The 26,305-nt window shown below is 35.8% G+C and overlaps 1 protein-coding gene, 1 long non-coding RNA gene and 1 other non-coding gene across 4 annotated transcripts in view; 1 reads left to right on the top strand and 2 right to left on the bottom strand.

Moving 5' to 3' along the window:
• Positions 1–11,866, bottom strand: part of LOC114151635 (regulator of G-protein signaling 8-like) — a 31,501-nt gene extending 19,635 nt beyond the window's left edge. Inside the window, exons 1-3 of one of the 2 annotated variants that reach the window (XM_028028973.1) lie at positions 11,826–11,866; positions 8,047–8,114; positions 7,591–7,626 (exon numbers count right to left, since the gene is read on the bottom strand). In XM_028028973.1, coding sequence (XP_027884774.1) covers positions 7,591–7,595 — 5 coding nt within the window. In that variant the 5' untranslated portion in view covers positions 7,596–7,626; positions 8,047–8,114; positions 11,826–11,866. Of the gene's footprint in view, positions 1–2,706; positions 2,900–7,590; positions 7,627–8,046; positions 8,115–11,825 lie in introns of those variants that run through there. The other variant, XM_028028974.1, reaches the window with a different exon arrangement.
• A 5,631-nt stretch (positions 11,867–17,497) lies between these two features.
• Positions 17,498–17,571, top strand: trnai-aau (transfer RNA isoleucine (anticodon AAU)). Its single transcript has one exon. It is a non-coding gene; the product is annotated as a tRNA-Ile (tRNA).
• A 5,621-nt stretch (positions 17,572–23,192) lies between these two features.
• On the bottom strand, positions 23,193–24,978 carry LOC114151352 (uncharacterized). Its single transcript, XR_003596924.1, has 2 exons — positions 23,795–24,978; positions 23,193–23,711 (listed from the first exon to the last, which is right to left on the bottom strand). It is a non-coding gene; the product is annotated as an uncharacterized LOC114151352 (long non-coding RNA).
• Positions 24,979–26,305: the final 1,327 nt, after the last annotated feature.

Raw genomic sequence — 26,305 nt, 5'->3', positions numbered from 1 at the left:
CATCACTCTGAGACATTGAGTAGCATGGCCTTGGGGTGATGAACTCTGACCAAACTCAAACTGATACTATATCAGTTATTGAAGAAGCATTTGAACTTTTACACAAGTTGTCTGAATTGAACTATAGTTATGTGTAGAGATGCATGTGGCCATCTCAATATTTAGTTTTTCAAAACAAGATGATATAGATTTCATCTAATTGTTTTTTTATTAAAGACTTCATTTTAAAAAAGATATTAAAACAGCATAAAACATTCCTAAGCCTTCCTGCCATTAATTGTTCACTGATAATTCTTAAATAGTTTAGCGAGGAGGAGATATAATTCTACAACAGGTGTAAGAGAGAGCTGTTAAAGTAAAACATGGTTTCTTCCATAGCATATTCGATGTGCAGGAATCTACAGAATAGCGACACTTACTTCAACTCTGAAATTTTCAGAATTTTACCAACATCTCCAGGTTCCATGCAAACAGGGCATGAAAGCTCAAAAACAGAATAACTTTGCTGTAGTTCATTCAGCTTTCCTGCTATACTCTGAAAGTCTTTTTGAAAACTGAGGCGTTTACTTTATAATAGAATTTATAATAGAGTTTACATACATGCTAGGATTTGAATAATTATTTGCATAGTTTTAACTTATTTTAAATAACATTTCTGCTGGTATCTGAATATCCCTGCTGTTGCATTTGTTATTGTTACTTATTGTAAGTCACGTGTCTTTAATCCCAAATACACATGCACAGTTTTGAATATTTTTAAAATAGCCTACCCAGCTGAATATTCCTTTGGACTGTAGTACGCTATCTTTAAATAACTGCACAGTATTTATGTTGCAATTTTGCCTTTAAAATATTTTATTCTTTATTGTGTTTTTAAATATTTTATTTTTTATCTCTGTGTTAATCTTCTTGCTTTGATTGCTTGTCACTTTGCTGTAGTTTCATTGGAATTTCTCCATCATGGGACAATAAAGTAATTTCTATTCTATTCCTGCATCTTCCTTCTTTTTTTTTTAAACACTTATTGACATGAAAAATAGGTAACTTTGAATCTTCTTCTCTCTACACCAGAGAGTGTTATTACACTCACACTGGGAGAGTAATAATGTGGAAATGTGCAATGTGGAACGTACTGTATGCATTGCAAAAGATCTCTTCTTGATCATGTAGAGAACATTATAAAGCCAGTATCTTAGGTAAAAGACATGACTCACCACAATACTTTTTGAAGACGCAACTAAACAATTATCCCTAGCTGTCTAGGCTATAAGTACAGATAAGTTTCAGCCAAAATTGACTAGTGAAAAATAAAAAAAGAAACTAACATACATGGGATTACAAGCAAACAGACTGGGACATTACATGAGCTCTTGTAAATGTTTTGTTGACATTGCTGTGCATTTGGCTGCCTTGTTTTTTTTAAATCATATTCCTCATTTAAGTAGTTATATTGTCAGGACAACTCACTCCTTTGATATCACAGGATATAAGAGTATAGAGATTCTGGTTGGAAATTAGAATCTAAATTTAATAAACTCTATCTTTGGTGGTATTTAGAAAGCATTTTGTTATCTCTGCACACTCTGTCTAGCGTGCGTGTTCATCTACACTTGTTCATGCACTTGTAAGACGTTTTAATCCACCGCTAGAATATAAAAATGTAAATGTGTCTTTATGTGTACTCATATTTTCTGAAATGTTTGTACAGAAGCAGATAAAACAATAATCTCTTTCACTCATTGTTATTATTCCTGCAATATCGAAGCATTATGAAATTAAGCATCAGCACATTCTTTCTGGCATTTGTTTGTGGTCATTATACAGATTTAATTAACTGTGTGGTACATGTTAATACAATTATGAAAAAAATAAACCAGTCTTGATGTCGCCCCAAAATAGGCAAAATATATATTTAAATTGAGATGACATAGTATTGACATCTGTGTAAATTAGGTGTACCTCCAGTCTTGGTATTGAAATCAGGTACGTCCCTTCATGGGTAGAAAAGTTTATTTTTTTAGATAACTTTAAGATCAAGTTGAATTATTCAAAATAATTGAATAATTCCATGTGTTGTTATTCTGCACATGGATAAACTCTACAAGAAATAAGCATTTGTTTTTGTAATTCTGATAAATATACCCCTTAGGAATTTTGCTGACAAAGAACAGGGATTAGGCAAGAATGACTGAACCATGTGGGTTCTACGTGGAGATTTAAAAACTCATTGCCCAGAGATGGCACTTGAGTAGGCTTCAAAGAATGGCACAATCTTTATTTAACACAAAGTGAGTGATATTTATTAAACTGAAAGACCACAGAGTATTAGCATCAAGTGAGGAAAGTAGGGGGGATTGAATTGATGATTAACTGTATTAACCAGAAATCACATAATATACAATACAGAATTTTGATTATGCGGCATGCACAGAGTAAGATGGATGAAATGTAATTGCGGGATATCAATAATAAATGCCTGCCATGCATTTATTTGGTTCATATTTCAATGTTAGCAGCAAAGACAACAAATTACTTTATTAAGTGTTTTCCTGCTTGAACAGTAAGCATGCATAATATATAAAGATAAACACGGTAATCACTCGTGAATTCTAAAGGTTAATCAAGCCCCAAACGTTGCTCAGAGTTCAGTGTCAATAGAATAACTACATAACAGTGTCATACAATAAATTAACATGGATCATTTACCTTGAGCCTGATGTATGAGAGATCAGCTGCACTCTCTTCCCTTCCTGTTTTACCACTACCTATCTATCAATGTGCGTTTTGGCAGAACGCAAATTCTGTCTAGCCAATGCTGTTATTTGTATGAAATTGTGTAGCTCAAGACTAAAGATATCTCGTGTTTCTGATGCCAGTGAGTGGGAGCTACATGCTGCACTCTCATTGGTGTGAAATCGAAGGGAGAAGAGAGAGAGTGCGGACAGGCGAGATGGATGGAGGCAAGGGGGGGGAGTGTAGTCAGAGAGCGAAACAGAGTGGGGAGAAAGCTTTGTTTGCTTGGGGAAATCTCCAAGGACAACCCTGAACACATCTGTGAGGTGGAGAAGTGTCATTTGGTGATGCAGTGTTTGAAAGGGTGAAAATGTGAATATAAACGGGGGATGGAGAGGGAGTAAATAGGTTGAATGTTTTTTCTCTGATGAAGCAATACCATCAGCATAAGCAATACATTTTTTGACAAACATTTTTCAAGTTGATTAATTGTTTTAGTCATGACTTATTTGCTTACCTACATTAATTTAAAAACAATCTGGTGATACACAAAAATCATTCCTGAAGATTTTCCTCCCATGATAATCTATTGTGTTTATTTTATTTTCATCAAACAAATTTTATTTGTAAAGCACATTTCAGCAGCAAGACATTTCAAAGTGTTTTACATCATACAAAAACACAAAGTCATGCTACATAGAATCAACAATCAAAACATTACATTAAGTCAAATGCCATGGTTAAATGCGTAATTGACTGTGTTTCAAATACAACTCTAAACAGGCGGGTTTCATCTTTCAAATGTGGCTAACATCTTTTTTATCTTCATTGTGTGCAGAGAAAAAAGATTCTCTGCACACATTGCATAGGATTATTGTGGTAATTGCATATTCCTCTCACAGCCAAGACTTAGTTTTTTCTGTGCAACAACTGATTATACTTACGCAAAACTATGGTGTTGGGTCGCTACTTGGAAAAGTACCTTTCTCCCTGTAAACGCTTCTCTTGGGCCACCTCATGCCAAAATGTTGCTGTGTTTCTTATCAATCCCATGACAGTGATGCATATTTCTACATATACCTAATAAGAAACTAGATGGATTTCAACCGTTTCTAATTAAATCAACTATATGTTGATTTAATCTGATTTGCTTTTGGTGTGTCCTAAACTGTACTTTACATGCTATTCCTGTACCTCTCTCTATGTTCATCCAGAAACAAAAGGTGGTGAAGTGAGAGGAGACAATTTCTGATGTCTTTAAAATGTGTCCAGTGTGCAAAAAAGTGCACACATTCTGTAGGATCAATTGCACTCTGAAAAAAAAAAATACCGTATTTATAAGAATTGCCAAAATTAGACAACAACTATAGCTTACAGATGCCCATTATATGTAATAATAACTCAAGGAGGTTCGAGGAGGTTCCTTTCAGTTATGTTGATGAAAGATAAGGAATGAGAAAATCTCTGACTTTACATTCTAGTCTTGCCTGACTTTGTGTGGCTAAAAATGTTACGGTAAAGTAAAAAAAAAAAAAAAAGCCCTAAGGGACACAGTGCAAATCAAGCTGCATGACAAACAAATTACAACAGTAGGATCACCGTATTATAACATTACAGAGCTCCATGAGGTTGTAAATAGCCTACTTTAAAGACTTAGATTTGTTACTAATTCAGCAACAAATTTACTAAATTGGAAACACTGCCTTTGGAATGATGGAAGAGTATCCTGCAATGCCCTTCCCAAAGTCATAATAGGAAAAATTTCTGCATCCCAAGAACAACCAGTTTCTATCCCTCATCTTAGTCATCTCCATTAGCAGCTGAAAGTTCTTGCAAAGTTGTTATTTTGGGATAAGTCCTTTACTGTATTGAATTAAATTGTGATATTGAGTGTTGAGCATGTTTTTTTTGTAAAAGGTTTTTTTGTAATCTGATTAGAAGTCAAATGCTTGGTCTGTTGATTTGTGTCAATCTTGCCCAGCTTCCTCAAGGACATGCAAGGTTGTTACATCCTTGAAAGAGGGTGTGTAAAAGAATAAAATATTATACATTTTTACAATATTATAAACTTTTGATTTTGTCTATATAGTTATTATTGCATGCTTAGTTATTTACACACAGCATACCAATAAAAATCCTAAATCTTATACAACTAAATACAGCAGATGGTAATTTATGCCTCAGTGCAAAAGATTTTATGCAATACAGTATCCATGATGTATTCATGCACAACTGGCTCTAAGTGATTGGTTACCAACAGCAACCAAATCATCTCACAGCATCATTCATCAGCCTTGGTGTCCAAGGCAATATTGCATATGCACAAAGAAAACAATCTTGTTTGCACCTTATTTGTTTGGTCCTAAAACAGATAAGGTGGCAAACATCAAGCACTGGGCATATCACTGCGTAGATTGAAGAGACGGTGAACATTAATGTTATTGTGATGTAGAAAGATATGATCTGCAAAGAACTGTGAGGACTGCAGAGGAGGCACTCTGGCAGAAGAACGATGATTTCTACCAAGGAAGAGATAACCAAGTGTTATATAAAATTACATGCACACACACAGGCATACAGAAGAGCTGCCTACACACAAGCATCCTTGTCCATCAGCCACTCTCTCCCTCAGTTTCCAGACATGCACACACAGAGTTAAACTTTGGTGAAATGAACACAACAGCACAACTTATGTAATTTACAGTTGGACACATCTAAAAATGTGAGAGATATCAAAGGCATTTAAAAAAAAAACATAGGGTTGAAATAAAAAGATGAGGATAATTTAAAAAGTGTATTTTCCTCCAGGAACACGTTTAACTTGAGTGACATGTTTTCTCTGATTGCAGAATTCCTATATCTTAATTTCAAAGTCAGTTTGTTTTGGGGGGGTTTTTCAGCATTTGGGTCCAAGCTATTTGCTTTTTTTTCTTCTCACAAATCACAAAAAACAGTTCTGAAGGTGAATTAACAGTGAATTAAAGTGCTTGTTCTCTGTGTTCCAAAACCAAATCCACCTTAAGATGTGTATTTGGTTTGGAAACGCAAGAGAAAAAAAAATTTCATCTAAATATCAATCATTGAAAGAAGCCTTACTGGTCCCAGAATTTTTTTTTTTTTTTAATCCGTTAGGTTCAAGTTTATTTTTAAAAATGGGATTTTAAAATTCTGGCATGTGCTCAATGTTGAGATTTTTGCCTTTCTAAGAGTTTCCAGTTTTTAAGATGTTTTTTTTTTTAAATCAGATGAGAAGTGAAAGGTCCCTAATATCTTGTTAAGGCTGAGAAGCACAATAGTAAAACATTATCCAAAAGCAGTTAGATAACAGAATTACAGATACAACTTTTATGCAATATGGATTTAAAATAAACTGTGCTGTACATGTGAAAAGAGCATATCTGTATATTCAGAACTAATTTAAATTGTGAGAGGTTGTGGTTAAAATGTAAGGCTCTACACTACTTGAATAGTACATGCTGTTCCAAGCCATTTTAATTACTGTGGTGGCAAGTCATTTCTAAAACAAAAGAGCTGATTGAGGATTTGAGAAAAGGGCCATATTTAAACACCTTTGAGTTCTAGTGGCTGAGGCATAAAACATTTTAATAAAATACAGCATTTTAAGTCCTGGGTTGTTTTGAGATTTGCTTATTCTGTAGTCTCTTTCTTTGTTTAGATCAGCCTTATTTTTGTTTTTACTTTATTTCAGCTGTTTCCCACCACTTTCTCCTTAGAATTAACCCAATGGTTTTTTTTTGTTGGGTTTTTTTCATAGCAAAACAGTATTAAGTTTGACATATAAGACATGTAGAGTGGAATGCCCACCAGTACAAGATAAACAATGAATGATACAAATTCACATAGATTTCTTTTGTTACTCTTTGCTAAATAAAAAAAAGATGGAATCCAGAAATTATTTCTTTATACAGAAATCTAAAGCTGATAACATCAGATACTAAGTGTATACATTCCCATGGAACAGTTTTGTGCCTTCTAGAAATTTTCAGTCAGGGATAAAATCTGCTTAAGGAGGACATGTGTCTCAATGGATGAAGCAGCACTGTTTTTGCTGGTGGTATGTGTCATGGCACCAGTGATGTCATGACCTGTGTCACACTCACATTTACAACTTCACACCAAATTGGCTCATTATATTTTGACACTGCATTTAAGATCTATTTCCTTTCCAGGTACGTGATGAAGCAAAACGTGGCACTTCACGAGATCTGAAAGGAAATGTGATCCATGAGACCTATTTTCTTCTGACACATAGGATACTTAGTTAAGGTAAGAATCTTGCAACGAGCATTTTGTGATTCGTTTTAATGACATTGTACTAGAATAATGCAACACCTCATTTTCTAATTTGTTGCCGTGTCTCTGATACTGCTGTGTTTCGTGCCCCAGGTTTAGTCATGATGTATTCATGCACACTCAAAACTCTTCAGCCATTACACAGTGTGTGGTCTTTTTTACATTTACTAACTTGTACAGTTTTAATGAAAGCTTCCTGCTTCTTTTGTAAAGCTTCATGGAAATCTTGTTTGCCTAGATAATATGTTTCAAACTTTGGACATGCTGCCATGTTCTTTATTTTAAGAAACTGCAACGTCATTCATACTTTAAACAGGTTTCTATATTTGATTAAGTTGTTTTGTTTGGGAACTCTCCACCACCAGTTACAAAGCACAAATCCCAACAGAAGTGGAATTATTGGATTCTAATTTTGTTGCCAGATCAATGTTTATTACTTTGATCTGCATTGTGGTTTCCACAAGACCACACTATGGTACAGTGTCACATTATGTGCTGAGGTCAGTAACACCAATAGGAACCAAAAAGAAGGCATGTACATACCCCATATTTCAAGTACTGTTCCTTTTTCAAACTTTTCTAAGTGAATCAAGAAAAACAGTGATCAGAGATAATATGCCTTAAAATAACAAAACAACAATAGTTTGCTGTAAATACAGTACATGTATTAATGGACAAAGTAATATATTCTAAATAATTTAATGAGTATTTTATTGATATAAAATAAAATAAAACTGAACATTCTAATCTTAATGTAAAGATAAGTTTCCTATACAGAAAATGTCTATAATTTTGAAAAATCCAAGCAGTGCAATAATTGCACATTAATTTGACACATTAGAATCTATTAGTATGAATAAGTGTCCTAGTTGTCAAGGTTGAACAACCTATGACCCATATTCTCACGGATTTTCATCAGCAGGCATTTCTGAAGCCTTGGGAAGAAAGCTGAACTGACAATGAGGTTCAGTGATAAAGAAAAGACACAGAGCAAAGTACCTGTATTATGCTTACTTCTTTTTCTTCTTGTAGATCCCATTAGAGTCATCATAAATGAAGTCAGATCCCTGGAAAACAGTAAATAGATCTTTAAGTAAACTATTCAATTTAATGAAATGGATATTGAATGACTGAAGAGAATTTTAGGGGTTTCAGTTAAGAAAAACGCTTTCAGCATCTCAAGAAGTGTAGTTATTCCAAGCATCACAGCATAATGCCAGAGAAAGTTGGCTGCATTACAAAATGTGTGGGATAGAAAGTGGTCAAATTCTGTTACAAGAACTGTTTTTTCCAGCACTGTTTCTAAATAATATCAAAATTACTAATACTATTGCCATTTACAATTATTAATTTCTCCTAATCAAAAATGTTACATCTAAAAGAACTTCTAAAGGAGTGTCAAAAAAATGAAATTAGGAAGTGGAATTTGATGCATTTAATCAAGATAACTTCTGATTATAGATAAGGCAAGTAGAAAAAAAGTCATGTTTCCAGTAATAACAGTGCTAAGAAAAAAAGATCTTATCCTGCACCATGCCTCCAGCTAGGCCCATGAGAAAATGTAAGGGCATGTAAACCCATGTGAGGGCGTCTAAACCTTGATAAACATGGATTTATTCGTAAGTAGCTTTTATCCAAAAAGTAGCTACTTTTTCACATCTTTTTCATTTCCCTCTGCAGTTTATTTCAATCCCCCCAAAGTAGCAAGTCTTTCTTTTCCCTTCATCAAGAGAGGAAATGATGTCTTTATGACCTACTAAGCAAAAGATAAGATGTCTGATGAGCTGGTGTTTATTTAGCAAATGGTTATCACCATTGTCAGCAGTAAATGCTGTCAACTCATTTATTTTATCATTGAGCATTATATAGATTGACTTTTTTCCTCTCAGACTGATGACAACTAAATACTGCTAACATGTTAAAACAAAAGTGCTGTAATGTGAAAGCTTAAATTCACACTTGTTGCAAAATCTGCTTGTATTGTGCTTGCAGGAAGTCTCAAGTGTTTCTATTATATCAGCTCATTTCAGAATTTACCATTTAAGCCCTTTAAGAATATGTGGCCAATTAATTAATTTTGTGATTTCACATTTAAATTAGTTACCTGCTCACATCTTATACGTAAAAGTAAAAACAAAAATGTAAAATAACCTGATTTTATTTCATTTTATCATTCTTTTTTTTTTTTACAACAAACAAAAGCAGACTGGGTTATTTTTGTGGGTTTTTTTGTCAAATATACCAAACTAGGTAATATAAGATCTTGGATTATTTTGGTATAATCCCAAATCTCAATATGTACAATTTTACAAAAAAAAATCAGCAATGAACATCTTTTAGACCAGTTAGAAAAATTAAAAGATTATGCAATTTGTAATTTTTTCTAACTTGTCTCACAGATGTTCATTGTTCATATATTCAGATGTTCATATATTCGTTGCATGGACATCAGTCACCCGGGCGCATGTGATTCTAGACCAGAACGACTGGACAACTTTGCTCAATTTCTCTGAATTTTTAGTTTTACTCCACTGCATGTCTTCCTCCCTTCTCTTTCTGCCCACTTCTGTCTGTGTTACACTGCTGAAAATGATGGACCAACTCATCTCTGGTACAACATTTTGCATAAACTGTAAAATAGAAAACACAGCAGGTCACAGAAGCTACTCGGTCTGTTGTCTCTGAAACTGCTTCATCAAGCACTGGACAACTTCTTTTGCTTAACCATAACAATAGCACAATACAGTTGCACTGTAAAACTCAATAGTGAAACAGCAGTTTCTTATAACCAGCTACATTACTGTCTGTATATTTCTACAGTTTTATTTCCATATATATCCCATTCATTAACTGACTAAGTCACCAAAATATATTTTTCTTACATAAACTACTACCATAATAAATTCTGATTACCATTTTAATGCTTTGAATTGTTTAACCAGTTTTAAATAATTTTAAATCACTTATGAATTGTATTTAAATTCCTTTTTTTTTTTTTTACCCCTCCAGGGGGTCTTTTGTGGGCTCTAGTGTCCCTTATATGACAGTAGGCTGATATGAAACGGGAAAGGAAAGAGGGGAAGACATGCGGCAAATGTCGTTGGGTCCAGGAGTCGAACTCGCGACGGCCGCGTCGAGGACTCAAGGCCTCCAAATACGGGTCACGCTAACCGCTACGCCACCACGGCACGCCCCTAAATTCCATTTTAAATGAATTTCCTTAACATATTTCTATTATATTGCATCTTAATAAAATCAATAATTAAAAAAAAAAATAACTAGAAAAATTATATGGAAAATTTAGTGCAGCTTTAAACCAAAAATAGCTGAAGGGAAAATACAGGCTTTAATCACATCCGATTAACTGAGTTAGCACAAGAACTGAACCGCTGTGCACCATGGACCTTACCACAGGGGCCGGTTTTTATTGGTTGATGCCCATTCTACGTGGTTACATGCGTGGCCGTCTCACAAACACACGCTTCCCGTTAGCTAAGTACAGCATAATGGCAGCACTGATACAACTTCTACACCTTGAAGCCTGTCTGCTACACAGTCTTACGTTAGCTAAACAGATCAATATGCAATGTGTGCTGTATCTGACATACACTAAAGATTTTATTTTCGCAGAAAAGGCTTTGGACTAAACTGTTACTCGTGTTAGCCACTCTAGCACCAAGTACAGCTAGTCAATCAACCATCGCTGTGTTCAGGGAAGCGCTGATTAATAATCGAGAAATAAATATCAAGCCTGGAAACTTGATATCGTAACGGACTGAATGTTATGTTTTTAACGTAATCTTTGCTCGTCTTGCGGGGAGCAGGCGGTTGTAACAGGTAACAGGTGTACTTAAACTACAAAGAGAGAGAGAGAGTAACAAGGTAAGAGTGGTTTTGAGTTGATCACTTGTTTGGGTTATTTTACCTTTGTTTCCCTTTGTGAGTATACGTCATTCACAACAAACACCAGATAGAACAAATATATTTCATAAAATTTTAACAAACAAATGGCTTCTACCGCGATAATAATGTGAAATTAAATTAATTATATTCCACCCTCAGAAGATTTGCCTTTACCTTTACAGAGCTCTTTGGTTCCTGCTATCAGTCTGTAGCTTCTCATATTGAGGTCATCAAACCAAATGTCAGATCTACCATAACTGACTGACACCTGCTGGCCTCAGGTTTGCAACCAGCTTGTGACTGAGAAACCAGTAACCTCCTCCCAGATGATGACATGAACTTGTTAGTTCCTCTGTCTATTGTAGTAGCTGATATATTGTGAAAATCCGGTAGAAATGATGCACTAATGGAGTCATGTTTACATAGAAACAACGTGCCGCGAGGCTTTGTTTGTGAGACTTGTGGTCACGTGGGTCGGTTGTGGGCGGAGCTTGGTAAGGTCCATTGTCCTAGCCTAATGCGAAATTTGGCTTCACATTTACCTCAGCAGTCTATTTTATACAAGCATCTCATTACATAACACATTTACTCCATTTAAGGCAGGTTACAGTCATAAACTCGTGCTTTTACTGGTGCCACGAGCATTTCGATAGTTAGCTTCTGCCGCTTACGAAAACATAAAACGTTTCTGCGGCCCGACACCGTGACTGCCTCGCACCACCAGGCCCACAGTTTCACCTCAGTGCAGAAAAACATCTTCATAAATTCTTAAACGTGTGATTTCACTCTAGCTTGTCCTCCTTCCTGCCACAAGGTATTTATGAGGCATCGTTACAGTTATCTGTCATTTATATATTATTGACCACCCAGCTTACCTGTAAAACAGAAAAAACAGAACGCTGCCAATGGCTGCGTCGTGATGGCCAACTTCTTCTGCCGGCTAGATTGTCAGCAACTGGTGCATACGGCACTGAGCGCCCTCTGCTGGCAAAACGTACTACACTTTTAAATAATAAAATAGACTAACAGTAGTTTATCAACAAACAAGTAAGCTTCTACAATAAAATGGGGAGCTTCTTTTTTATGTACCCATCTGTCATAGTGTCATTTCTGCATTGCAAAGTTCAACTAGTCGCACAAAAATCTTGACAAGGAAATAGTCAGCATCAGAATATATTTTAAGCTACCATTACCTCCTGAAGTCTGTTGCTATACCTTGTTCTGTTATGAAGTTGCTTGCTTTTTAGCTACAGATACAATTGCAGATATGCACACAAACTCTATGTCCATAGATGTATGGCATGTCTTTTCTTATACAACACCATGGCTGAAAAACAAAAATAAACATTTTGTTAAAAGTGATTATAAACCCTAACAGTCATATATGGAATTCTATACTCCTAACTCTCTCTCTTTTTTAAAAATTTTTTTACAAACAACAAAGAAACTAGTCAAAGCGCCTCTAATCATAACACCGTTTTTTCATTTTCTCTTTTTTTTCAGACTCACCTGTATTTGAAATATGACATATGTTCAGATGGACACTGGGTGAGTTCAACATCTGTCATCTTACAAGGACCTGAATGCACATTAAAAAACATAAATATACTGTACACTTTGTTCTGTATTAACAAAGTGTTAATACAGAATCTTCGTAGGCATCAAAGCATATCACTGCATGATGATTACCTGGATTTCTGATCAAAACTCTGACTCACTACACGCAGACTGAAAGTGCTGTATATAAAAATAGTTTTTAGCCATTTTTTAAGTCTTTTAGGTGATGAAAACACCCTCTTCAACATCCATATCATGTGGGTATCATTTGCAGCCCCATTCAAAACTACTGGACAACCAAGTGTTTGTTACTTAGTCTTCGTGACACATATGAAATGCCAACTCATTCCAAGTAATGGCAGCACCTGTTATTTATCAGGTAACGTAACATTTTGCAGTTATAAATTGTGGGTCAGACGTGACTGTACATGCATTATGAAGCTACTCACACTGGGTCATTTCAATTTCTTTAATTAGCCATTATAATTCCTGTGTGTTTCTTACAAATGACGTCAGAATTTGTTAACTAGCTATTTCCATGAACATTCAGGATTAGAGCATCAGGTTTAAACAATACCTGCTAAGAATCTCAGTGTGATACGGACATTAGTGCAGTCATTTTTCCTAGAATAGTGATTACATAACATGTTTTCTCACTTTTTGGGGATTTTTTTATTTGCAAAATTTAAAAACAAAAAAATACTTGTTGGTCAGCAGGTACCAAAAAGCTAGAAACTTTGTAAATAAACTGACATGAATGGGTTGTATTTAGGTTTTTACCCCATTTATATTTATTGCTATGGATTTTGCAGTCAATCACAATCACTAGATTCATAATAATTAATAGTCTTTTTCTAAATAAATATATTTTAGAATTATTATAAATAACACTATGACCTAACAGAGCCAGAGCAAACTGTACATATGGAGAAATATTTTGTTCTAAAGCATTAAACATTTTTACATTTAAAAATATGTGACAAATAATTAGATCATATGCCATGTGCATTAAAAATGAAATTATCATGTATTTGACATGTCTTTCGTGAATTAATTTGGTGCCCATAAAATGTACTTTAACTTATTTGAAGTGATGCATCTTTTTCACATTGAACTTCACAACCCTAATATTTATTGACAAGAAGCTGAAAAAAAGTCAGCAAAAGATTACAGATTAAGAATATCAGAGTACCCTGAATAAAAAAGTTGTAATCTACTGACTTTAAATGTCAACATTTCTAATATTGTTTTACACTTCTTTTCCCAAATGAAAGTAGCACAATTGGGTCATGCAGATTTTTACTTGTTTTGTACTGTGCTTATACTGCCATCAGGTGGCTGAAAGTAGGTAAAGCATTTTTATAGTTTTGATCAGCTAAATCTTACTGCATACAGGCTAAAACATAATACAATCAGTGGCGGAGCTAGACTTTTAAAGTTGGGGGGCCAAGGGGGGGTTAGGGCTAACTCGAGGGGGTTCGGGGGGATGTGGCAAAAATGAGAATGTGTGTGTATATATATACATCTATATACAGTATATAGTGCTTTATCTTTTTTATTTATTTTTTGCTGTCTTCAAAGTCAGACGTTTCCTTTAAAGTCCTTAACATTTTGCGGTATTGCCTCTAAGCTGTAACACTTGGATCACATTTAAACTATAGTTTAGGTTTCCCACAATAATTTGTGGCAAATTTTTTCAATTTCTCACGGCAGAACTGGTGTGACTGTGATAGGTTTGTAAACCGCTTTGCTCACACACACCCTTTTAGTTTTCTTCTAGTTTTTCTATTTTTCTCCTGTTACTCTCGAATCATGGCTTGGTAGAACAAATAGTCATGTATTTGTTTTAAGTATTTTGAGCAGCCTTCTTAAAGCAGTCTACTTAAAATTAAAATATTTTTATTTTCAAAGTCACTATTTTTTAGTTGTTTCTTATAGGACATTCTTACTTATAATTCCAAATTAAAAGTCAACAGTTAAATTTCACACAATTACATGGAGGAAAAACATAATTTCACCCACTTAACCTTTTCATCTAATATTATGTTTTGCTAAGATCTTATCTTATTTGCTTGTCAGGGTACTTAAATTGAATAAGTAAAACCCATTTCCTTAGTATAATTTGCTAATAAATTCATTACACAGAGTATATTTCAAAATTAAAAAAACAGAACTGCAACACCATGCAGCTGAAGAAAAAGTCACAAAGCTATTTTGAAAATATGCACATAACTGAGAAGAATTGCATTTCAGTTTACTAAAACATTAACTTTCCAACTAAAGTTATAACCTTTAGTTATAAAATAACTAAAAGACATTAAATGTCACTGAGTTAGCATTTAAAAAAATATATTTCTATCCATGTTTTCCATTCATCTTTACTGCCTGAATAGTTGAAATAAGCCCAAATATATATATTTTTTAAAAGAGATATTATTGACTTTTAAATGTGTAATATTGCTGACAACTCTTTTTTTTTCCTGTGGGGTGCTAAAGTCCACGAAAATTCAAAGCTGAACAATGATTTGGGGTAGTGATGTTTTTCTTTTAGCCACAAGATGGCACAACAAAACCCTAAAATGTCCAAAGTTTTTTTTTTAACTAGATGCATTAAAAGATGCATGAGACCTTTATGTCTGGGTATGGACTTCAAACAACTGATCGTTAGAGCATTGATTATTTTAGGTCACCATTATCCTTTTTTATCTTCTGGCATTTTCCTCTGTTTTTTTCCCCTCTGTCTCTGTGCCTCCTTCTCACATTGATTAAACATGTTTTCAGTGCATTCTTCTTGTTTCCCTTAAACAACAGCCTAGAAAAAAATTTCACTCTAATTGCTGGAAGTTAAATAAAAACAAACCTGAGTTACTATCAGTGACACCAATAAATACAGTGAAGCTAGACTCCCGAAAGATAAAGATCCCCTTGTGCTCCTTATTTGCTCAATTACAAACAGTCTATATCTTTTGATTTCTGGTTTGTAACTGATTAATCAGTGCTAACAGTTCAGCATAAACACCACCTGGGCCAATGCAATCATCTGAGAAGTTCCTAATCAATCCCTATGGTGCTGATTTTTGGTCTAAGGTCATATGTAGACTGAATAATTAGAGCAGTTTTCAAAGCTATGTCAGTTGGAGGCATAAGGGAGTCAGGAGGCACCATCTGTATGGGTTCACAGGGAGGAATCAATATAGCAAGGTTGTCCGATATGTTTGCACTGCAGGACTTCGTGTGTAATTGATAAACTTCTCATTTTAATTGGAGGTTTTTCAATACTGTAAATGATGCTGAATGTGGAAGAAGATACTGAGGCTCTTAAAAGGTGGAAAATTCTACAAAACCTTATCCCTTTAAAAGCTGCTACTAAACTTCATGTTTAATTGTGCTTTTGTTTTGAATTGATAAAGATTTGTTCTGGATTTAAATTACTCCACATTTTATGAATGATTGCATAGCAGATAAACTGTTTTGAGAGATTAGCCAAACAAATAAAAATCCTAATTAGGTTTAAAAATAGCAGAAGGCTTTAAATTAAATCATTATGTATATTGATTTTGAAAAACATACGAATATTAGCATTTTTCAAATCGTCATTGTGGCAAGATCATGTAAGTTTTTCTTAAATCGATGAAAACTCAAAGTTTTGTATAGCTGGTTAGCTCAGCTGGTCGGTGAGGTGCCTGTAATGCCAACTCATGGGTTCAATCCCAATACTGGCCAATTAAAATCTTAACTCTTTAAAATCAAATAAAATTTTATTTGTATAGCACATTTCAGCAGCAAGGCATTTCAAAGTGCTTTACATCATATCAAACACAGAAACACAATGCAACATAGAATCAACAATCAAAACATGACATTAAGTCAGGTTCCATCAATAAATTTGTAATTGATTACATTTCAAATACAATCCTAAACAGGTGGGTTTTTAGTCGAGTTTGTATCCATCGAAGGTTTACCTGTTACACTCCTACTGTGTTATATGGAACAAAATACCTATTGCTATTTTTATTCCCACTCACGCTCACAATCACACAGTTTAAAAACGATGTACAGTAGACAGCATTTTAATGGGCTTCTGGCACAAGGCTCCGTACACCTCTTTCACGGAATTTCGAGCAGGGACTCCGCCGTCCCTCACAGAGTTTTGTGCAATTCTATGGTACCTGTTAATGTCTAGAATTTACAGGGTTTGTGTTACGCGCAGTGACCCTCAGTCACTCGCCGTTTTTCTTCCGGCACCAGGCTCCGTACAGGTCTCACGGAATTTCGCTCTGGGACTCCGCCGTCCCTCACCGATTTTTGTGCAATTCTATGGTACCTGTTAGTGTCTAGAATTTACAGGGTTGGTGTTCTTTAGAAAATCAACACTTCAAAATAGCAGAAGGTTTTAAATTAAACCATCATGCATATTGATTTTGAAAAACATTAGAATATTAGCATTTTGTCAAATCTTCATTGTGGTAAGATCATATAAGTTTTTCATATATCGATGAAAAATCAACATTATGCATGTCCGGTTAGCTCAGCTGGTCTGAGTGCGGTGCTTATCGAACAACTGATCATGGGTTCAATCCCCATACTGGCCAACTGAAACATAAAGTCTTTCAGAAAATCAACACGTCAAAATAGCAGGAGGCTTTAAATTAAACCATTGTGCATATTGATTTTGAAAAACATTAGAATATCACTGCTTTTGTGAAGATCATGTAAGTTTTTCTTAAACGGATGAAAACTCAAAGTTATGTATGGCTGGTTAGTTCAGCTAGTCAGTGTGGTGACTGTAATGCCAAGCTCATGGGTTCAATCCTAATACTGGCCAATTAAAATTTTAACTCTTTAGAAAATCAACACTTAAAAATAGCACAAGGCTTTAAAATAAACCATTATGCATATGAATTTTGAATATTAACTCTTTTCTCAAATCTTCATTGTGGCAAGATCATGTAAGTTTTTCTTATATAGATGAAAACTCAACATTATTTATGGCCGGTTAGCTCAGCTGGTCAGAGCGTGGTTCTAATAAAGCCAAGGTCATGGGTTCAATCCCCATACTGGCCAATTAAAATATTAACTCAGAGTAGAGCTGCTGCTCCTTCATGAGAGCCAGTTGAAGTGACTCCCTCTTGAGGCCCTGGGGAAGACCCAGTACACGCTGGTCTGGGAATGCCTTGGGATTCCCCTGGAGGAGCTGGAACAAGTGGCTGGGGAGAGGGAAGTCTGGGAATCCCTTTTGAAGCTGCAACCCAGGGCCGGGTTGCAGCTTCAGCGGAAGAAAATGGTAGGATGTTTTTTTTTATTGATCTTAAATTTATCATCTTTCTATGTGTAATAGAAGCCTAATGAGCCAGACAGATATGGGCTAAATGGGCAGTTACCCAGGGCAGCATTAGAGAGGAACAGAGTGCCCATGAACTACTAAAATGAAAAAAAAAAAAATCTTTTCTGTCAGTTTTACTCTGAGGAGGTCTGTTTCTTCTTGAATGAATGTAGAGTGGAGTAAGTTTCCCTTGCTTACCTCTAAGTGCTGGGAGACTACGTTACCTGCATTCTGCCAAAAAATAAAAACCATTATGTGGTTGGTTATAGCATTCCAGAGCTAGTTCACATTTTCCTTGTGAAGTACACAATATGATGTTGAACACTGTGGTGATTATAAAAAAAAGGAAAATGTAATCTTGTTACATTGCTATAAATATGTAAAAAGATAAATGTAGTCAATCAATGAATGATGCTAACAATTTAAATGTGAACAAATACATTTGAATGTTTAGTTCATAATGATGCTGAAATCTATAAATAAAAATCCACAGAGCAATGGATATATTTCTAACCTGAAGTAATGAATGTTCTACATGCATTATTTATGGTAACAGGTGTTTGATATGGAAAATCACTTGTAATTAATTCCAAAGACCCCAGATAATCAAAATGATCGAAGAAACTCAGCAAAAGCCTCTTCTGTATGAAAAACTACACCATGAGAAAAATAACATTGCTCTGTGCTGCATACATATTTGGTTTTCTCCTAAAACTGATGAGATACCTAAAACATCTTTTCAAACTCTGGGGCATCCAGTCATTATTATGCTGAAAATAAACATAATAAATTTAACTGTTCTGCATTCATATTTTTTCATGTCTTCAATTCATTTTTTGTTCCCTATCAGTTTGCACCACTTACCCTCCTTGGGGATGTTTGTTAAATGTGGAATCTCGGAAAAACTGAACAGGAATCTTAAGGGAAATATCAGCCATGGGCCCTACAGCTAGACGGCATGTTGGGCAAAACCATTTACAAGTGAAAGGCATACAGCTGGATGTGGTTTACACAGAGTAATTGCCTTTGGTTTCAGGGGAATACAGAAATGTTTCTGTACTATAATCAATAAAAATGCACTGGCTGGATGTCAGCAGCTGTTCCACTCATATGGGGATAAGAATATTAAATAGATTAATTAATGCTCTTCCTATTGTCTGTGGTGCTTTGGGGGCTGTGCAACATACATTTCACAGGACTGTTCTTTAGTCGCTCTGTGTTTATTCAGTTCAAGTTATACAGTGAAATGTTTTTCACCACCTATGCGTTCCAAAAAAAAATTCTCCAGAGGTTTTTAAACAAAAAGAAAAAAGTTTGTGCACATTAATTATCGTGCACTCTAGTTAAATATCATGCACTATTTTTCATGCTGCTGACAAAAATATATAAATCATTAAGAATCTGAATACTGTTGCAAAAATACACTTTTTTGAAGTTAGAAACAAAGATTTTGTTTGAGGTGCTTTCTAGGTCTTACATATAATGACTGGTTCTATTGTCACTTTTATATAAATCCATTTTGTGATTAGTTATTTTCTTGTGCTTATTCAATAAAAACAGTATACCATGACAATGGGTTAAAATTGATGTACTTCTATAGTAAAACTAAAGGTTTTCATTAATGTATTGTAGTGGCTATATACAGTATATATATATCCTTTCTTAGTTCAATAGTTTACCTTACTCGTTGGCTGAAGTCCTGAGGAAACTCAGCCATGGAGGCCTCTATGGAGCTAATCATACAACAGAAACCATAGATCCGAGAGCACACTGGGGCCCACCCATCCGGCATTGCAGGACATATAATGGGCTGCCCAGAGAGACCTGTTGCCACACTCCCTGCTCCAGAGTAAAGCTAGTCGTTCCACTTCTACTCCCTGGGGAAGCCTGGCTGCAGCCAGTGAAGGCACAGTCTAATTTAAGCTGTTTAATCTGTTGAGATATAGAAGTTCCACATAAGGCCAAGGTGCGATAGACTTTGAGGACCAAGTCCCCTGCATTGCCATTATTATTTCTCTCCTCTGAAGATTTTCTGGCTGCAGCAAGATGGTACAAAAAAGATACAAGAGTGAAGATACATTATGACGAAATATGAATTATAATATGTGCTAGTTACCTGAGTGCTAGCACATTATAATAAACACTTTGTCCAATTCTGTCATCTTGCAAAAACACACTAATTCCTACAGAAATTCTGAAACATCTGAAAGTCAAGCAGAGTAGTATGAGGGGGTGAATATGTGGCCTTGTAGAAAGTGATGTTTTTTGTTGCTGTAGGGAGTCAACACATGCACTGAGCAGCTGACTTTATTAGGTATTCCAACAAGATTCAAATACAGACTAATTGGAAATAATAGTGAATATTTTAAATTAGGGCCAAAGTCACTGCTTGAACCAGTCATAATTATCTTAATATTTAGTCTCTTATACATGTGACCTTAAACAAAGTTTCTATCTTAAAAGTGAGCTTACTTGTTGGACTGGTTCTGAATTCTTGACATCGTAGGGAAAAGAACAACCATAATGAGAATTACTGTTGCTCATAATTTAAAATATCCAGCAGTGAAATATGAGTCATCAGTAGGGTATCAACAAAAAGCTCTGCCTTGGCTTAAACTGTCAGACTGCCTCCAGGACATCACTCTCAATATTCAAGGTCAGCAGAGCAAAATGTAATTCATATTCATACATTTCTCATTCAATGTCATCATATTTATTTCTTCTGCTTATGCGACTACGGCTAAAAGTTGTAAATAAAATGTTGCAATTTATTATGTTATCTTTTATTATTTTCTGTTACTTGGTTTGGTCCAATTTTTTCAATATAAACAGTTTTGTTCAAAATAATAGAACACACACATCATAAACCAGATAAGTCAGGTTTTAGGCAGATATCATTTTTGTGCACGTCAAATAGTTTTTTACTAGGTTCCAAAATGCTTCCAATTTTGTTCAGAAGAATGAGATACTTTGCTTGAATAAAGGCAAAACATTATAGGCTGCTGAGCAAATATAATCTCCAATTCTTTGAATTGAAAACCAAAAATCAGAAACCTCTGGAAGAAAACAGAAAAGTACTATTAGCCATCCCAAGTGGCAATGTCTCCAAAGATCAGCTAACTATCAGCTTCAGGGTGATCAAACAGAATCCATAGTTATTTGTGAGTACTGTAACAAGAATTACATATTAGACTTTGTGAAGCCAGCTTATTGACTTGCACAGAAGAGGTTATAATTTGCCAAACATCATATTAACTTTCTTAGAGAGAAATTGGAATGAGAAAATGGAATGTTTTCTCTAAATTGATTTCTTCAGTACATAAACCTTGAATCCATGGACCTAAATTTAAATAAAAGAACCAAGATCCCACAATACCCTAATATCACCACAGTGTTCAAGCTCCTGCGACAATGACTTACAGGTATATTTAGCATTTAGTGGAACCCATTGTTCTACATCTGTAAGGCTTTTAATAATTTTGTTCCAGAAAATGTCAGTAGATACGGTGCCTATTGTCCCCAATCATACCCAGCGGTTCCTCTGATCACCCAGTTGTACCTTGCTCTAATCTGAGGACTCGAGAGAATTTTGTCACTGCTTTTCTAGCCCCCACATGATAAACTGGGCCCCTCTGGGAGACAGATTCAGCAGACTCCCCTTGGAGTTTTTTTTTTTTCCCACCATAGTCACTAATGAGACCCTATTACTAGTCAAAGTGTTTCTGTGTTTGACTTGGAGGGGTCATGACTCTGCTTGTGTAGTTTTATAACTATTTGTTCATCACTTTTTTTCTCTGCCTTTTATATTTATGAATTCTTTTGTTAGATATTTAGTAAAGGTGCTACAAATGTAGACCAAAAGCTTTCCCCAAATCTATTTATTTTGTAAAGAAGAAAACTATATTAATTCACAGTGATGACACAGAATAGTAGGAAAGCTAATAACTTGATTGAAAATAATTTTAAAGTGACAGTATTATGTATTATCCAGTCACATAGTGCCATTTTATAGCACAATAAATTAACTATGTTACCTTTGCTTGGTATAAAAATGCTGGCTATATCAAACATAGCAAAATATACAAAATAACTTTGCAATTTAATCTGTCTCTTTAAGAAGCTCCTCTTCTTTCCGATGCTCCCCCTTCAGCATGTTGTCACAGCAATGATCCTCCTTTAAGCCTTTAGCATTGTTCTTAGGAGCATTTCACTGAGGAAAAAGTCCACACAATAAGCTCATCAGATGCGCAGTTCCACCAGATGTTTGTCAATTGCTGTAGCCACTAGTCTCAATAAGAAGATTGGGAGAATCATGGAGGCCAGGTGCTCTGTGAGGCGACAGCTTGGTTTTCAGACTGCAGCTCCAGGAAGGAGCTGTGTGGAATAAAACAGCGCTTGGTGAGACCAAGGGTTTTGCACTCCCAAATGGCTGCCATGGGAGATTAAAGGATTTCTCAAACATATTCGAAAGAATCAAATCAACACTCCAGGTATGTGTTTTACCTGGAGAGCTATTCCTTTTTATGAGGGAATGACATAACATGTAAAGCTCAAGAGTCTATTCACCCAACACAACCACTTAACATGTACTAAATACTTGCTACTGAACATTAGATAGCTAAAAGAAAGCAATACAATTTGTTTTACTAATTTAAAAAGCCACATGGAAACCTCAATTATTCTACAAACATTTTAAGAATGGTTGTCAGGTTGTTGATCTCTCCTTACCAGACAAACTGGATTTTGTGTTTAAACTATTTAAAAACTAAAAATTTTCTTGCAACTCAGTCAGTCTGAGTTGAGAGTAATTTTCAAGTTTTGACTAGGATTTATGCCTGGACTTTGACTATACCATTCTAACATATGAAAATGGTTTGATCTAAACCGCCCCAATGGTTAAAGTTGCTGTCTCGCTGAAATGTGTACCTCTTGCTGCAGCCCTAGTTTTATTTTTGCTACCGTTTACAAGTTTTACACCATTTGACAAATATTTAATTTTATCCAAAGTCAGAAAAACTGACCAGCTCTGTATTCCCACAGCATAATTCTGCAATTACTTTGTCTTATTGTGAGGGTATTGTATTTTGGGAAATGTGCACTGTTCAATAAGATATTTACTGTTGGTGTTAACTGACCATGTAGACCAATCTGGATTTTATTTTGGAGGAGCAGAGAAGAGGGGATGAATACAATGCCATGCAAACATTTCCTAATAAAAAAAGCATTTTGAAAACCATAAATCATTTTCATTCCACTTCACAACTGTGTGCTAATTTGTCTCAGCTCATCACAATAACAAACTGTCATGATGGGTCCTAGTTTCTTGAACCCACATACAGACCACCACCAGGAGAACAGATAATCAGGTGAATAAAGTTTATTTGAACAATGATGAAAAATGAGAATGTGTAGATCTTGTTCTTGAGGATGGCAACCGGGGTAGTCTGTACTCTGAAGAGCAATGAGATAGAGATGGTGGAAGAATTAGACAGGTCTTACTTGAAATGTAGATCATCTTCTGCCAGGGAGTTGGGGTGGGAGGGTAATACAGTGGTTTCCAGGGTTTGGTCTCCTTGTGGAGGTCCTCGAAGTGGTCTCGAAGTGGTCCGGGTTCCAGAGTGGAGTTTTGACGGAGTGAGTTCTTTGGTAGATGGTGGAGACTGCGGTGGAGGGCGGACAGGTAAGTTCAGGTGAGGAGGAACGGGGAGCAAACCGACTGCCAGCTGGGAATTCAGGAATGATTTAAGGTTTATCTGCAGAGATGAAGATGGAACTCGGGCAACCAGTGGGTAACGATCCAAGGCGTCACGATGGGAGTAAATCCAGGAAGCCAGGAACTCGGGTTTTACAGCGGTATTTCCAGAGCGTCACAAGGAAGCACCTGAGAGAGAGGCAATAAGAATATATTACTATAAGCAACTTCAGAGAAAATATTGAGCGCTAGCTCGGAAGGGCGCAGAGTACCATTACTGGCAGACACTCAGGCATCGAAGTGCTGGCAGCCTGCTTCTAATATACTCCTGGATGATTAGGTGATGAATCACAGGTGTGTAGGACCCAGTCACGCCCTCCAGGTGGAGCAGCCTCTTGGCACCATCTAGTGGAAGGAGGGGGAAGCAGCAGGCAACAGAAAACCCCCACAAAAGAGGACCAAAACCCCGGTTCTCAACACAAACATTACTGCATGTGAAAAAATTCAAGTGGTGTGAATACTTTGCAACACACTGTAATTTTCACTGACATAATGATGGACAGATGGACTTTTATATCATTTTACAAAGCCTGGTTATTTACTCTTATTCTCTCCCTGTAAAAGTTGGGGTTGTTGCAAGAATGTCAAAGTTGCTGTCCAACTGCTTTCTCATATGTATCATAAGCTCATGGAGAAAAATGTGCTCTGGTGTTTCATAATGACTCTCACAGAGTCCAAACCATAGGAAGCGATGGTAGGTACGTAAATGCCTGAAAAGGCCTGCTGTGCACAGACAGGCCAAATGGAGCACAGCATGGCGAAGGACATCTAACGACTCACAGCACTGTATTCCTGTTTGTCTCTTGCACGTCTACTGAGAAAAATCCATAAAAGTGGCCATGCGAAACAGGATTTTCAGCCTGAACATAGTGTGTGACTGACACTTTATTGAGCAAGCTCTGAAATACCCTGGTTGACATCTGTTAAGTTCGAGTTACCTAACAGACTTTTTATTTTTTTCAAATAAACTCAATGTAAAAGCACAGCACAGATATAGCGCAACTTGTCTTTGAAAGCTGCTCCTGTTAAAAGCTCATCTTCATCAAAGAAACCCCTTTCTCTGTTTCCTTTAGGATTGCACTCAGCTTAAGTTGTTTCTTAGCAATGGCCTCAGTTAAAATTTCAATTAACCTATTTATCCTTTTGTGTTCAGCAGATGTTCAAAGCAACCCCAGAAACATTGATTGCCAATGCCTCCTGTGCCCAGGCCTTTTCCTACAATCTCATTTTTTCTCATAAGGTTGGTGCGGTATGGCGCTCAACTTTGAAAATGATTATGCTTTCAGTACGGATGGGGCTGAAGGAATATATATTAAAGTGTTTGTGAGGCAAAGATAAGCTAATTTGAGCAGCATTAACCATAAAAAGAAAAACAGAAATCCCACTGTGTTGAGAAGATAAGGTGTTGAAAAAACATTTTCCTCTATTTTTTGGAACATATTTTCCAAATTTATTGCAATGGACTAAATGTCCTCACACAATGGTAGGTGAACCAATTCTAGTTTTGTTTTTTTTGTTTGAATCTTAGAAATTTCCCAAGATATGATTATATTTCTTTACTAATATATTTAATGTTTTTAAAGTCTCTTTTAAAGATAGAGGTCAGTCATAACGAGTATAGCACTAGATGGAGCTCTTGTATCATACTCCTGTGACATCCCTGCCCATCTTTGTGAGTTGGGGCGCTTGGGGCACATTAGTGACAGTTTTGACAGCTTCAAGCTGAGAAGAGCAGCTCATGATTGACATGCTGATGGACAGACAAACAGTGAAAACCTCAAAAACCAGCTGTCCTTGCCATGTGGCCATCTGTCGCTTCCTGTCTAATTGGAGGATGAGAGCTCTGCATGAAGTGCTGGCCCGCTTGCTTAAGAATTTATTCCCATATGTTTTAAGTAATGTGTTTTTTTGTTGTTGTTTCTATACAATGACAGGATATGAAGCAGAGTCGTTATTAGTGGTGTCAGTACAGGGAGAACCTGTCAATAGAGCCGTGCTTCAGCTGAAAATACCTACAATCTATTGACATGTCTGCGGCGAAGATATAACCTGGATCACAGAATCAGATAAAAAGCTGAGTTGCAAGCTTATAGATAAGCCCCTCTGACATTTGGTTCACATAACTACAGAATTCAGGATTTCACAGGATGCTGTGTTCACCTAGCGTAATGTTAAAAAAAAAAAAGTAGGTTTTTTGCCCTTACTATGACCTGAATCCATAATATGATGGACACATCCATTTAGGCAGCTTGACTATGATCAATACCAGAAAAGACATGAATCAAGCTGTGCATCTTCTATATATACTGTATATAATCTTCCACCATATATAAACATTGATTGCCAATGTTATATATATATATATATACATACACACACAATGGAAAGGTAATGCGTTCCTTAAGTTTAAAAATGAGGTAAAAGACGGCAAACCGATAACAGTGGCAGTGAATCATTCCACTGTCGTGCACGCACAGCCACTACACAGAGCAAAATGATCTGCTAAAGTGGACTACAGGACCAGAGAATGAACCAAGGTAATGAGTGTGTGTGTGTGTATGTGTGTGTGTGTGCCTATATGGCAGGTATGTTTTTTATACATACTTGCCATATACTGTAGATATGGCAAGTATCTACAGTATATGGCAGTATACTTGCCTTATATTGTAGATATGGCAAGTATGTATAAAATAAAAGATATGAATGGTCTGTTGCACTCGCTT

This window comes from Xiphophorus couchianus, chromosome 9 (genome assembly GCF_001444195.1).
Source record: "Xiphophorus couchianus chromosome 9, X_couchianus-1.0, whole genome shotgun sequence".
In the NCBI taxonomy this organism is placed as follows: domain Eukaryota; kingdom Metazoa; phylum Chordata; class Actinopteri; order Cyprinodontiformes; family Poeciliidae; genus Xiphophorus; species Xiphophorus couchianus.
Note: the sequence above shows the minus strand (reverse complement) of the source record. Positions and strands in the feature narration are given on the sequence as shown.